At 36.5% G+C, this 12,970-nt stretch overlaps 1 protein-coding gene and 2 long non-coding RNA genes across 4 annotated transcripts; 1 reads left to right on the top strand and 2 right to left on the bottom strand.

Moving 5' to 3' along the window:
- Positions 1–249: 249 nt before the first annotated feature.
- Positions 250–1,675, bottom strand: LOC112178242 (WAT1-related protein At2g39510). The gene is made up of 6 exons (XM_024316418.2): positions 1,509–1,675; positions 1,232–1,348; positions 1,069–1,160; positions 725–876; positions 500–636; positions 250–376 (listed from the first exon to the last, which is right to left on the bottom strand). The coding sequence occupies exons 1-6, from the start codon at positions 1,673–1,675 to the stop codon at positions 250–252; spliced, it is 792 nt and encodes a 263-aa protein (XP_024172186.2).
- Positions 1,676–2,635: 960 nt separating this feature from the next.
- On the top strand, positions 2,636–4,385 carry LOC112175557. Of its 2 annotated transcripts, XR_005803935.1 has the most exons (4): positions 2,647–2,676; positions 2,742–2,910; positions 3,047–3,299; positions 4,073–4,385. It is a non-coding gene; the product is annotated as an uncharacterized LOC112175557 (long non-coding RNA). The 2 variants fall into 2 exon arrangements; XR_002926514.2 differs by having other exon boundaries at positions 2,636–2,910.
- LOC121050801 lies at positions 4,376–5,891 on the bottom strand. The gene is made up of 3 exons (XR_005803936.1): positions 5,612–5,891; positions 5,223–5,475; positions 4,376–4,422 (listed from the first exon to the last, which is right to left on the bottom strand). It is a non-coding gene; the product is annotated as an uncharacterized LOC121050801 (long non-coding RNA).
- Between the last annotated feature and the right edge of the window lie 7,079 nt (positions 5,892–12,970).

The following is a 12,970-nucleotide window of genomic DNA, read 5'->3' as shown; positions in this document are numbered from 1 at the left end:
AAAAATGCTGAAGGGGCTAGAACAGTGGTGGTCTAATTTTTCGACAAATAGTTAATACTTTAAGCTAGCTGATGAGTACTTAAAACAGGACAATGATGATCCTTACACTTCAAAAAAAAAAAAAAAAAAAGACTAAGAGCTGATAATATTCGTGAAGTGGCTAGGAATCTTTTAGCACTGCGATATCTGTTAATCTCTGTGGTTCTTGCTATTCAGAATCCGCCTTGTCTTGCTAAACAAACTTCAAACTTAATCGTCTATTGTTGGGGTTCCAGTTGGTTCTTCCACATTGGCATTCAAAGAGGGAGGCTGATCTCTTGCTTTTCCCCAAAGAACAAGATAGAGGCCTCCCACAATGGTTACAGCTCCGATGAGACTACAGTAATAGAGTAATGAAATCATAGATATAAATACGTAGTTGAGGGAAAAATTACTTCAGTAAAACAGTAATGAAAACATATACATAGGAGCGGGAAAACATTCATAAATTCCAGTATACAATTGTTTTGCCAGAAAAAATGATCCCAAAATCGCCACAAGCAGGGTGGCCAAGGGGTTAAAGGCAGAGTAGAAAACTGTTCCCTTCTTCGTCACAACCAGCCCCATGACATAATATACAGCCCCTGATAGAAGAGCCTGCAAATTATTTCAAACGCAAGTTAAAACTTATAAAGTGTAGCATAAGAAGTAAAAGACCATTAAAAGTTTTCCTCATCCCATAAACAGCTGCGAGCAACTTGAAGTCGAAGTGTATGGACCATGCTTCTGAATTTTCCCTTTCAACCACAATAGCCACCACTGCTCCTTCCACCATACCCCAGAAGCAAATCAAAGCATGAGAGAGAGCTTGCAGGGGTAGGACTTGAGTACATTGGCCTGCATGTGTGTAAATCAGATGCATGTGTCAATAACTAACAATAGATATCGAATATAAATTTTGATTGATTAAGAGTTGCATACACTTACTTGTAGGACTATGAAACAGGACCAGCAGAAGCAGGCTAGTGTTAGGAAGATAGCACCCTTGACTTTGGGCTGTGAAGAATGATTTTTCTCATGGTTCCTTGCCCATGGTAAGGAGGATTGCTCCTACCACATAAACCAAGGTTCCTAGAACCTTGGCCAATCCCCTCGGGTGTCTGTAGTCCACATTCTCCAACCTGCATTAGGAAAACAATTGGTGAGTAAGAGTCTGAGTTAGATTGAGTTAGAGTGTTGAGTGTGAATATACCTGAAAATCCAGGCCATGACAAATGCAAACACCGGAAGCATGTTGCACATGGCCGATGTGAATGTGGCATTGGAGTTCTCCATGCCCACATAGTACAAGTTTTGGTCCAGTACAGGGCTGCCAATTATTAAAAACAGAGGATTAGAAACAGGCTCACTGAAACAAAGGAAAAAATTGTTGCAATGAAGGAAAAAATACTCACTCAAACAAGCTTAGCAGCATGATCTTTTCCATGACCTTGATGGTCATTGTAGGCCTAGAATGTCTCTCTAGATACCATGCCAGTGGACTTCCCAAGGCAGTTGCAATGGCCATACGATACACCACAAAGGTGTAGTGGCTCATGCCCTGCCTTAGTGCAAGGATTGAAATGATGGAGAGGCCTGCATACAAGGCTTGAACAAAGCATATTGCAATGACAAGAATTGTAGTCATGGAACTCATTTTTAGCAAGGGAGGGTTTTGGTAAGAAACTAGTGAGCATGAGAGTAATTGACTGTGTGTATATGTTGGTACTTGACTATGTATATATAGGCTAGAAGAGGGTAAAGTGAAATGTCAAGTGTCTTGAGTTGGGTAAAAGCCATAGCTAAAATCTACTGCTGAGTTAATGAAGTAATTAGCAGCTAGCTGTATTTACTTACATGCATATATTAACCAACCAAACTTGAAGAGTAAATGTATCGAATTAAAGTAACTAGTCAAAAAAGTTGGTTCCACATTATGAGTTCGGATTATTCCACATGCAACATCAGCTCTTGATTTATCTGTTTTAGTTATCCCTGTACAGTCTAATGCTAATTAAAAAGCTCACTTACTTGTTTAGTTTCTCTATTTGGTTATGTCCTTGTGAAGTCAAAACAGGTTTTGTTTATCATACATGCATGTATAGTAGAAGTTTCGTATCAATTATTAATATTGTTGTTATTGTTCTACAGTGAAAAAGCTATTACCTAGCTAATCTACACAGAATTGTTTGGTCATCCTTCCTTTCAAAAAGAAAAAAGCTATACAAAATTGTGGAAATAAAAAGAAAAGCGTCAGAGAAATGTTTCATGCTGCTAGTTGCGAGCTTTTTCACGATCAGTCAAAGGAAATAGTTTCAACTGATTAATTAAGCCATTATTTACGAGATAGAGAAGGAAACTTACTGGTATGAACAGAATCGATCAGGTAAGTACGGGAAAGAACTTCGCTGACCAGGGCTGGTCAGGATGGGCTGACCACAGCCAATAAAAAACTGACAGCTGTCCATTTAAAAAAAAAAATTTTGGTTAGTTGAAACCCGTCGGGGAGAAAACCATAGCCGTCTAACATCCAAATCATCTCTCTCTCTCTCTTCCAATACGGGTTTCCTCTCTCTCTCTCTCTTCCTTCCAATACAGGGTTACCCTCTCTCTCTCTTCCTTCCGATACGGGGTTCCTCTCTCTCTCTTCCAATACAGGTTTCCTCTCTCTCTCTCTCTCTTCCAATACGGGTTTCCTTCTGCATTCTTTTACTGAATTATAGGGATTGGAAGCGATGGGTATTTGATTAGAAGCGATGGGTATTTGATTCGAAGCAAGCGATGTGTATTTGATTCGAAGCAAGCGATGGGTATTGGATTCGAAGCGATGTTCTGGATTTCTTCAGTACCCATAGGCATTCGACGATGGGTACTGGATCTCTGATTTGGGCGGTATATAATTTTGTTTTACTGTTCTAATCCAAAGAGTTCGATCAATTAGATTTCGATTGTGTTCTCGTTTAGCTTCTTGAACCTCTTTTGGTGACAAAAGTTGATTACTTGATTCTAATTGGATACTCTGTTGCAGGTTAATGGATAGTGAAAATTGTACAAGCTGGCTCTATCGAAGAACAGATTGTACTGGCTGGCTCTATTGAAGAACTATATGATACTATATGGAAGAACAAATGAGTCTCTACAAAATAGTGGGTTTATAACTTTGATGAATTACATCTATTTTCAAACCATTTGTAGGAATTTGAAAGCATCGGTGTCAGTTCAGAAACACAACAAAATAGTGAACATGATGTTCAACTATCTGGTGTTTTGTTTTGACTCAAGTAAGAATCTTCATATTATAACGTTATAATTTGACTGGCTTATTGTATTAAGGACGAATCCCTTAGGGTGTGTGTGTTTGGTGGGGTGGTAAGGCTTTGGTCTCATATATAAGAGGTCAGGAGTTCGAGCCTCATCAAGAGTGGGAATGGTGTGGGGTTTTTTTTTTTTTTTTTTAAAAAAAAAAAAAAAAAAAAAGGACGAATCCCTTGAGTAGCCAAATCAGGAGCTGTATTGCATTAATTGGAAAATGACTTGTTGCAGCCTCCCTGGAAATGTTTGCTTGACAGTTTAACTTTCCTATTCTGCTTTATTTTTGATGTGGATATATTCGAAATTTAATGAAGATAAGGAGTAGTTGCCAAAAAAATTGAAGATAAGGAGGGATAAGAAATTAGCCAAATATAATAAGATGATAAATATATTCTTGTTGTGCAGATTTAGCCAAATATAATAAGATGATAAGAAATTAGCCAAATATATCAATCACATATGTATTACTCTGTCTGTAGGTTTATATTATGATCTTTTCTTGGTATTGTGTATGTTTTGGTTACCTTTGATTGTTGTAATCATGTCAGATTCTTTTCAAGTTTGCCATTTTGCCTATATGGAGGTTGCAGATGACATCTTCTACCCAAATAAAAAAAAAACAAGAAGAAAATACTTGTTCTTTTAAACTTCATTAGTAGTAGGAATGGGTGATACACATGCATCTGCTATGTCCAGAGAACATTGTTGTTGACTATTTGTTTCTTTGATAAACTGTGTTTAGGAAGGTGAGATTGGAACTTGGGACCTCGGACGTAGGGTGGATGCTGAGTAAAGAGGATCAGATTTTGGATGACAACCCTGCTGAAGCTTATTTGCTTTTGGATACTGCTGAAGCTTATTCGTCTATAGAAGATTCAGTCAACAACTGATATTGTATTGAACTAGCAAACGTTAACTTTTCTAAAGGGTCCTTTTTATAGTTCAAGTTATTCTGATATTTCCTTGTTATTCATGGGAAGATGTCAATATTCCTAAGATGTATCAAACTTCCCTTTTCATGTACGAAAAAATGGTTAAAACCATACTTTCATCAACACTATTATCTTCTTAGACCAAGTCCAATACCAATACCTGCAAAACAGAATAAAGGTAGTTGGAATTCAAAGCATAATTTGTTCATTTCCCTGCATCTTCCCTCTGGAACAATTACTAAGTGTCTTAGAAGTCCTCTTGGATGAAAACCAATAAAAAGTTTTAATGACTAAACTGTCACTTTGAACTTCTACTCTGTTTTTGTTGCAGAAGCAAATAATAAATCTGAGAGCACTGATACACAAATTACAAAGCTAACAACCAAAATCCCAAAGATGTCAACATACATGTGAATCTCTAATAAATCTGAGAGCACTGATACACAAATTACAAAGCAAAATTGAACCTTCACAGAACAAACATCGAATTAATGCAACAATCAAAATGGCAAACTTGAAAAGAATCTGACATGATTACAACAATCAAAGGTAACCAAAACATACACAATACCAAGAAAAGATCATAATATAAACCTATAGACAGAGTAATACATATGTGATTGATATATTTGGCTAATTTCTTATCATCTTATTATATTTGGCTAAATCTGCACAACAAGAATATATTTATCATCTTATTATATTTGGTTAATTTCTTATCCCTCCTTATCTTCAATTTTTTTTGGCAACTACTCCTTATCTTCATTAAATTTCGAATATATCCACATCAAAAATAAAGCAGAATAGGAAAGTTAAACTGTCAAGCAAACATTTCCAGGGATGCTGCAACAAGTCATTTTCCAATTAATGCAATACAGCTCCTGATTTGGCTACTCAAGGGATTCGTCCTTAATACAATAAGCCAGTCAAATTATAACGTTATAATATGAAGATTCTTACTTGAGTCAAAACAAAACACCAGATAGTTGAACATCATGTTCACTATTTTGTTGTGTTTCTGAACTGACACCGATGCTTTCAAATTCCTACAAATGGTTTGAAAATAGATGTAATTCATCAAAGTTATAAACCCACTATTTTGTAGAGACTCATTTGTTCTTCCATATAGTATCATATAGTTCTTCAATAGAGCCAGCCAGTACAATCTGTTCTTCGATAGAGCCAGCTTGTACAATTTTCACTATCCATTAACCTGCAACAGAGTATCCAATTAGAATCAAGTAATCAACTTTTGTCATCAAAAGAGGTTCAAGAAGCTAAACGAGAACACAATCGAAATCTAATTGATCGAACTCTTTGGATTAGAACAGTAAAACAAAATTATATACCGCCCAAATCAGAGATCCAGTACCCATCGTCAAATGCCTATGGGTACTGAAGAAATCCAGAACATCGCTTCGAATCCAATACCCATCGCTTGCTTCGAATCCAATACCGATCGCTTGCTTCGAATCAAATACACATCGCTTGCTTCGAATCAAATACCCATCGCTTTCAATCCCTATAATTCAGTAAAAGAATGCAGAAGGAAACCCGTATTGGAAGAGAGAGAGAGAGAGAGAGAGAGAGAGGAAACCTGTATTGGAAGAGAGAGAGAGAGAGAGAGAGAGGAACCCTGTATCGGAAGGAAGAGAGAGAGAGGAAACCCGTATTGGAACCCCGTATTGGAAGAGAGAGAGAGGGTAACCCCGTATTGGAAGGAAGAGAGAGAGAGAGAGGAAACCCGTATTGGAAGAGAGAGAGAGAGATGATTTGGATGTTAGACGGCTACGGTTTTCTCCCCAACGGGTTTCAACTAACCAATTTTTTTTTTTTTTTAAATGGACAGCTGTCAGTTTTTTATTGGTTGTGGTCAGCCCATCCTGACCAGCCCTGGTCAGAGAAGTTCTTTCCGTAAGTACGTGAGTAACGTGATCTCATTTTAATGTTGGAAACTCAAATGAAAAATCTGAACTAGCTAGTGGAATAATTGGCAGCTAGGTTTTGATTACATTTTGGGAAAGATGGATGGATCGAGTACAGCTGGAGTTAACCGGCTGTTAGATAAGTGATCAACATAATTGAATTACCAGTCATAGAAAATGTTTTGAGAAGTATGTATGTATATATACATGCACACTTTTTTTTTTTTTTTTTTGAAAATAAACTTCATTGAATCAATTAACGATTACAATCGTTTCGAATGGCATCCCTTATAAATTCGGGAGCTATGCCAAACCAAGTTTGGCTATCACTATTTCTTAAGGCATGAGAAGTAAATCCATGAGCTACTGTATTTGCTTCCCTTGATACATAATTAATTCTATAACCACCATGATTTTGCAGCACTAGTCTGATCTCATCAAGCAACATACTCATTGTAGATAAATCCGGTTCAGTTGAATGCAAAGCTTGAACCAATAAAGAGCAATCAAATTCAAACAGTACCTGCTCATGCTGTAATGCCACTGCCAAATTGATCCCTTCCTTTAACGCCATCAATTCTGCATGGAAAGGCGACGTTACTAAAGGGAGAAGTCTAGCAGCACCAACTTGAAAAGCACCATTAGCATCTCGGATCACAACTCCAGCACCCCCTGTTCTTGTTGCCGGCTGAAATGCACCATCACAATTAACCTTCACCCAATTCTCTTGTGATCTTGTCCATTTCACCAATTGTCTCCTAATATCCGTTGGCTGCACATTTACTTTTTTGAACTCCTCATACCAACCCATAGTGAGCAACACAGCCTCAGATGCATGCTGTCTCCTATGTTCCCATAATTGACTGTTCCTGTTTTTCCAAATCCCCCATAAGAGCATCAAACACCTAGCTATCTGCTCCTTTGTCAAACTATTGATTGCACCCAAAAACCAATCTATAAAATTGTCGCCCGGCCCAGTAGGCAGCTGTAAACCAGCTCTATGCCAAACTTCCTGTGCATATGGACAATCAACAAAAACATGCAAGCTGTTTTCCAAAGTATGAGGACACAATAAACACCCCATCTCTCCATTATAGCCTTTAGTACTCAAACCCACCCGTGTAGGAAGAATATTAACCGCTATCTTCCATGCATGTAGAGCTACCTTGCTAGGTATTTTAGCATCCCATATTGCCTTCCACACTGCCTTATAAGAATCAACAGGTGGTGGGGGGCTAAAATTAAACCCAAAGCCAAATCACGAGCAACAAAGTATGCACTATTTGTAGTAAAGAAACCCTTCTTGTGAAAATGCCAAATTTGTCTATCACTCTGTGCATGCCGTGTCAATGGAATGCTCAATATCAAATCAATATCAGTTTGGGTAAAGTACCTGGAAAGTAGATTTACATCCCAACTTCGAGTAATAGGGTCAATAAGCTCCTCAACAAAACGGGGTGCATCATACGGAGGAGGTGAAGACGGCCCTCTGGGGTACACATCTAGAATCCAATTATGATTCCATATCTCAATACGCTCACCATTCCCAACCTGCCATCTGAGGCCCTGTACTAACACCTGCCTAGCTTCCACAATGCTTCTCCATGAAAATGAGGGTGTATCCCCTAAACCAGCTGTGAGATACTCACCATTAGGAAAATAAATAGCTTTATACAATCTAGCTATCAATGAATTTGGATTCTGTAGCAACCGCCAACTTTGTTTAGCCAACATAGCCTTATTAAACCAATGCAAGTTCTTAAAGCTCATACCACCCTCCTTCTTAGGAACACATAACCGTTCCCAAGATCTCCAGTGAATTTTATTTTTCTCCTCTGAATCCCCCCACCAGAAACCGGCACATAACTGATGCATATCATCACAGAGACCCAAAGGGAGCATATAGCAGTTCATCACATACATTGGAACAGTTTGAGCAACAGCTTTAATTAGAATTTCTTTACCTGCACCGCTTAATAATTTGGCTCTCCAGCTGACGACTTTCTTTGTAAGTTTCTCTTTCAAGTAAGCAAATGCAGCTGTTTTTGATCTTCCAACATGGGTAGGCAAGCCAAGATATTTCTCATGTTTATCCACCCCCTTTGCACCCCAAGGATATCTGCTAGATACAATTGCCTGTCCATACTAACATTCTTACTAAAAGCGACATTGCTTTTCTGTAGATTTACTCTCTGCCCAGAAGCTATCTCGTAGGCATATAAAATATTTCTGAATTGCTGACATTCCTCTTCAGTTGCAGCGCCAAACAAAAAACTATCATCTGCAAACAATAAATGATGCAAAAGTGGTGCAGTAGGAGTAACCTTGATACCTTGAATCCATTGCTGCTGTGCAAAAAACTCAATCAGAGAAGACAACCCTTCAGCACATAAGATAAATAGATAAGGTGACAATGGATCACCTTGTCTAATACCCCGAGATGGTCGAACATAACCCCGGACTTCTCCATTCACTAAGAAGGAATAGCTGACTGTTTGAATACTAGTCATCACTAGATCCACCCACTCTTCTGCAAACCCTAACTTTAAAAGGATCTGTCTCAAAAAATTCCACTCCAGCCTGTCATACGCTTTACTAATGTCAAGTTTTAGAGAGAAATACTCCTCCCCGCTTCTCTTCTTATGCAGAAAATGAGCCACCTCAGTGGCCACTAAAGTATTGTCAGAGATCAATCGGCCTGGTACAAATGCACTCTGTAGTGGAGATATAACCTCTCCCAAAATCTTCTTCAATCTATTGGCCAACACTTTAGAGCAAATTCGGTATACCACATTACATAGTGCAATAAGCCTTAACTCAGTCATATCTTTCGGGTCCTTCACCTTGGGAATAAGGGTGACATGAGTAAAGTTCACCTCTCTGATAAGATTTCCAGACACCAGAAAAGAACGTACTGTCCTACAGACATCACTACCTACAATGTCCCAATACTTCTAAAAGAAGAAAGGAGACATGCCGTCCGGACCCGGGGCCTTGGAAGGATGCATCTGAAATAACGCTGCCTGAATTTCATCATCTGTATATGCTGCCAATAATTGCTGATTCATCTCAAATGTAACACTACAAGAGAAAATGTCATCGGCGACAACCCAAAGTTATCGTAAAAAGTCTAAATTTCTCGTTGAATTGAAAATGCGAAGACTTTGGGTTGTCGCAATCAGTTGTCGCCTTATGTGTTTTACTGATTGTCAAAAGCGACGAAATTACATGGTTATCGCTTTTTCAATATGCGACGTATTTGATTCCTCGCATATCACAAATTGTGAGACACACAGGTGTGTTACTAAAAATTATATGCAAGACTTTATATTTGTTGCTATTTTTAATATACGAGGCTTCGTTTACATGGCATATTCCATATGCTGGGCTTGGATGCTTGTCGCATTTTCAATAAGCGACGCAATTTGTTCCTCGCATACGACATCTTGCGAGACACATAAGTGTGTTACAAAATGCTATATATGAGACTTTATGTTTGTTACAATTTGTAATATGCGAGACTTCGTTTACGTTGCATATTCCGCCTGCGAGGCTTATATGTTTGATCAAAAATTTATATGCGAGATTTTTTTTTGTTGCAAAAAATAACTGCGAGGTTTCATTTTTGTTGCATAATATGGGACATATATTTATTTGTTGTAGAAAATTATATGCGAGACTTCTTATTTGTTTCATATAATTTCGTCGAGGAGGTAATTGCGTCGCGTGTTAAAAAAGCAACAACTGTTTAATTTCGTCACTTTTGACAATCGGTAAAACACATTAGGCGACAACTAGTCGCGACAACCCAAGGTCGTCGCATTTTCAATTAAACGAGAAATCATTGTTTGTTGCAAACGATTATAGACGAGGTTAGGTTGTTTGTCTCATTTAATAATAAGCAAAATGCAACAAATGGCTACATATTTCTTGCTCAAATTAATTTAGTTATTTATTTAAAATTTTAAATTAATTTCTATATTAAAAAAACATTAATAATATTTATCTACAAATAATAATATTAGAAGACTTATAATTAATCATAAACCAAATAAAGTCTACAAATATTGTACCCGAAAATAATAATAGCTAATATAAAAGGAAAAAAATAGATTACCAAGACTAGCTAAAACCTAAACTAATTATTACTCAAAACTTCTCCAAGTGTCAAAATTCATCATCTTCATCAAATTCCTCATGTTCCAAATTGTCTGCATTGTTTGACACTATCTTCATCTCTTGGCTCTCCTTAAGGCATGTTAAATGAAAGGCACAGCTCTCGCACGATTCATACTCTTTTGTTTCTTCGGCTAACTGAATTCTTGTTGTATTTTTCCTTCATAAATAATGTGAAGTCAAATATATATACTCTAAGATATTTTTAATCCAAGCATAAAATTGAAAAAACATAACAAAAACATTTTGGAGAAAAAAAAAATGTAGGTGTAGAGAATACATACAATATACTCTGGATTGGTGTAGAGTTGATCACATAGCCATTGTCAATCCTCTCTCGGCCTCATACCTAGACATTTAGACAAAGGTACAGACAAAAAAAAAAACAGACAATCAAAGTTCCATTCATAAGTTAATTAGGCATCTATACATGAACTGATATAGAAGATAAGCTCCATTCATCTCTCACCCCTCGATCAATCAAAGTTCTGAACGCTAAATCTACCATAATCACAATTTCAAATAGATAAACAAAGGAGAAGTATTTTGTCATGATATTAAAGATAATTCTATGTGTCTCATCAAATTTTTAAACGCTAAATCGGAATGATACATAGAAGCGTCATATCAAGCACATAAAGATCCAAATCGGATAATTAGAAAAAAAACGTACCATTTTGACTGTTGGGTTTGGTTCTTAAGACCTTGAATTGTAATTCGACAGAATAGAGAACGTTCCCTTTATATCGTCTAGGGTTTTTTTTATTACGACAATATTGTCTTTGTTTAGTCATAGGATTGTGTTCAACGTTGCTATATATACATGCACACTTGCTTATTATGTACATGAGCAATTTGTTTGGATTTCTCTTATTCGGGGACGAAGGCAAGAATAATCACAAGCACCGAAAGATTAATCAACCTTAATTGTACCTTAAATAAACATAAATAGTGCTGGCTCGTAAATATTGGGCGAGAAATTGGACGAAAGAACTTTCTTTGCTCTCTTCCTTATAAGGGAACGTTCTCTGCTAGGGTTTTTTTTATTACGACAATATTGTCTTTGTTTAGTCATAGGATTGTGTCCAACATTGCTATATATACATGCACACTTGCTTATTATGTACATGAGCAATTTGTTTGGATTTCTCTTATTCGGGGACGAAGGCAAGAATAATCACAAGCACCGAAAGATTAATCAACCTTAATTGTACCTTAAATAAACCTAAATAGTGCTGGCTCGTAAATATTGGGCGAGAAATCGGACGAAAGAACTTTCTTTGCTCTCTTCCTTATAAGGGAACGTTCTCTATTCTGTCGAATTACAATTCAAGGTCTTAAGAACCAAACCCAACAGTCAAAATGGTACGTTTTTTTTCTAATTATCCGATTTGGATCTTTATGTGCTTGATATGACGCTTCTATGTATCATTCCGATTTAGCGTTTAAAAATTTGATGAGACACATAGAATTATCTTTAATATCATGACAAAATACTTCTCCTTTGTTTATCTATTTGAAATTGTGATTATGGTAGATTTAGCGTTCAGAACTTTGATTGATCGAGGGGTGAGAGATGAATGGAGCTTATCTTCTATATCAGTTCATGTATAGATGCCTAATTAACTTATGAATGGAACTTTGATTGTCTATTTTTTTTTTTTGTCTGTACCTTTGTCTAAATGTCTAGGTATGAGGCCGAGAGAGGATTGACAATGGCTATGTGATCAACTCTACACCAATCCAGAGTATATTGTATGTATTCTCTACACCTACATTTTTTTTTTCTCCAAAATGTTTTTGTTATGTTTTTTCAATTTTATGCTTGGATTAAAAATATCTTAGAGTATATATATTTGACTTCACATTATTTATGAAGGAAAAATACAACAAGAATTCAGTTAGCCGAAGAAACAAAAGAGTATGAATCGTGCGAGAGCTGTGCCTTTCATTTAACATGCCTTAAGGAGAGCCAAGAGATGAAGATAGTGTCAAACAATGCAGACAATTTGGAACATGAGGAATTTGATGAAGATGATGAATTTTGACACTTGGAGAAGTTTTGAGTAATAATTAGTTTAGGTTTTAGCTAGTCTTGGTAATCTATTTTTTTCCTTTTATATTAGCTATTATTATTTTCGGGTACAATATTTGTAGACTTTATTTGGTTTATGATTAATTATAAGTCTTCTAATATTATTATTTGTAGATAAATATTATTAATGTTTTTTTTAATATAGAAATTAATTTAAAATTTTAAATAAATAACTAAATTAATTTGAGCAAGAAATATGTAGCCATTTGTTGCATTTTGCTTATTATTAAATGAGACAAACAACCTAACCTCGTCTATAATCGTTTGCAACAAACAATGATTTCTCGTTTAATTGAAAATGCGACGACCTTGGGTTGTCGCGACTAGTTGTCGCCTAATGTGTTTTACCGATTGTCAAAAGTGACGAAATTAAACAGTTGTTGCTTTTTTAACACGCGACGCAATTACCTCCTCGACGAAATTATATGAAACAAATAAGAAGTCTCGCATATAATTTTCTACAACAAATAAATATATGTCCCATATTATGCAACAAAAATGAAACCTCGCAG

The sequence above is a fragment of the Rosa chinensis genome, chromosome 7, assembly GCF_002994745.2.
Source record: "Rosa chinensis cultivar Old Blush chromosome 7, RchiOBHm-V2, whole genome shotgun sequence".
Classification (NCBI taxonomy): domain Eukaryota; kingdom Viridiplantae; phylum Streptophyta; class Magnoliopsida; order Rosales; family Rosaceae; genus Rosa; species Rosa chinensis.
This window is presented reverse-complemented; position numbering and strand designations above follow the sequence as displayed.

Excerpts from the sequence above, each read along its gene's own strand:
- LOC112178242 (XM_024316418.2), bottom strand. The coding sequence starts at position 1,675 with ATGAGTTCCATGACTACAATTCTTGTCATTGCAATATGCTTTGTTCAA. Across the intron at positions 877-1,068 it reads AGCAATCCTCCTTACCATGG|GCCAATGTACTCAAGTCCTA; the intron begins GCAAGGAACCAT and ends ACACACATGCAG. Across the intron at positions 377-499 it reads TTTTTTCTGGCAAAACAATT|TCTCATCGGAGCTGTAACCA; the intron begins GTATACTGGAAT and ends CTATTACTGTAG.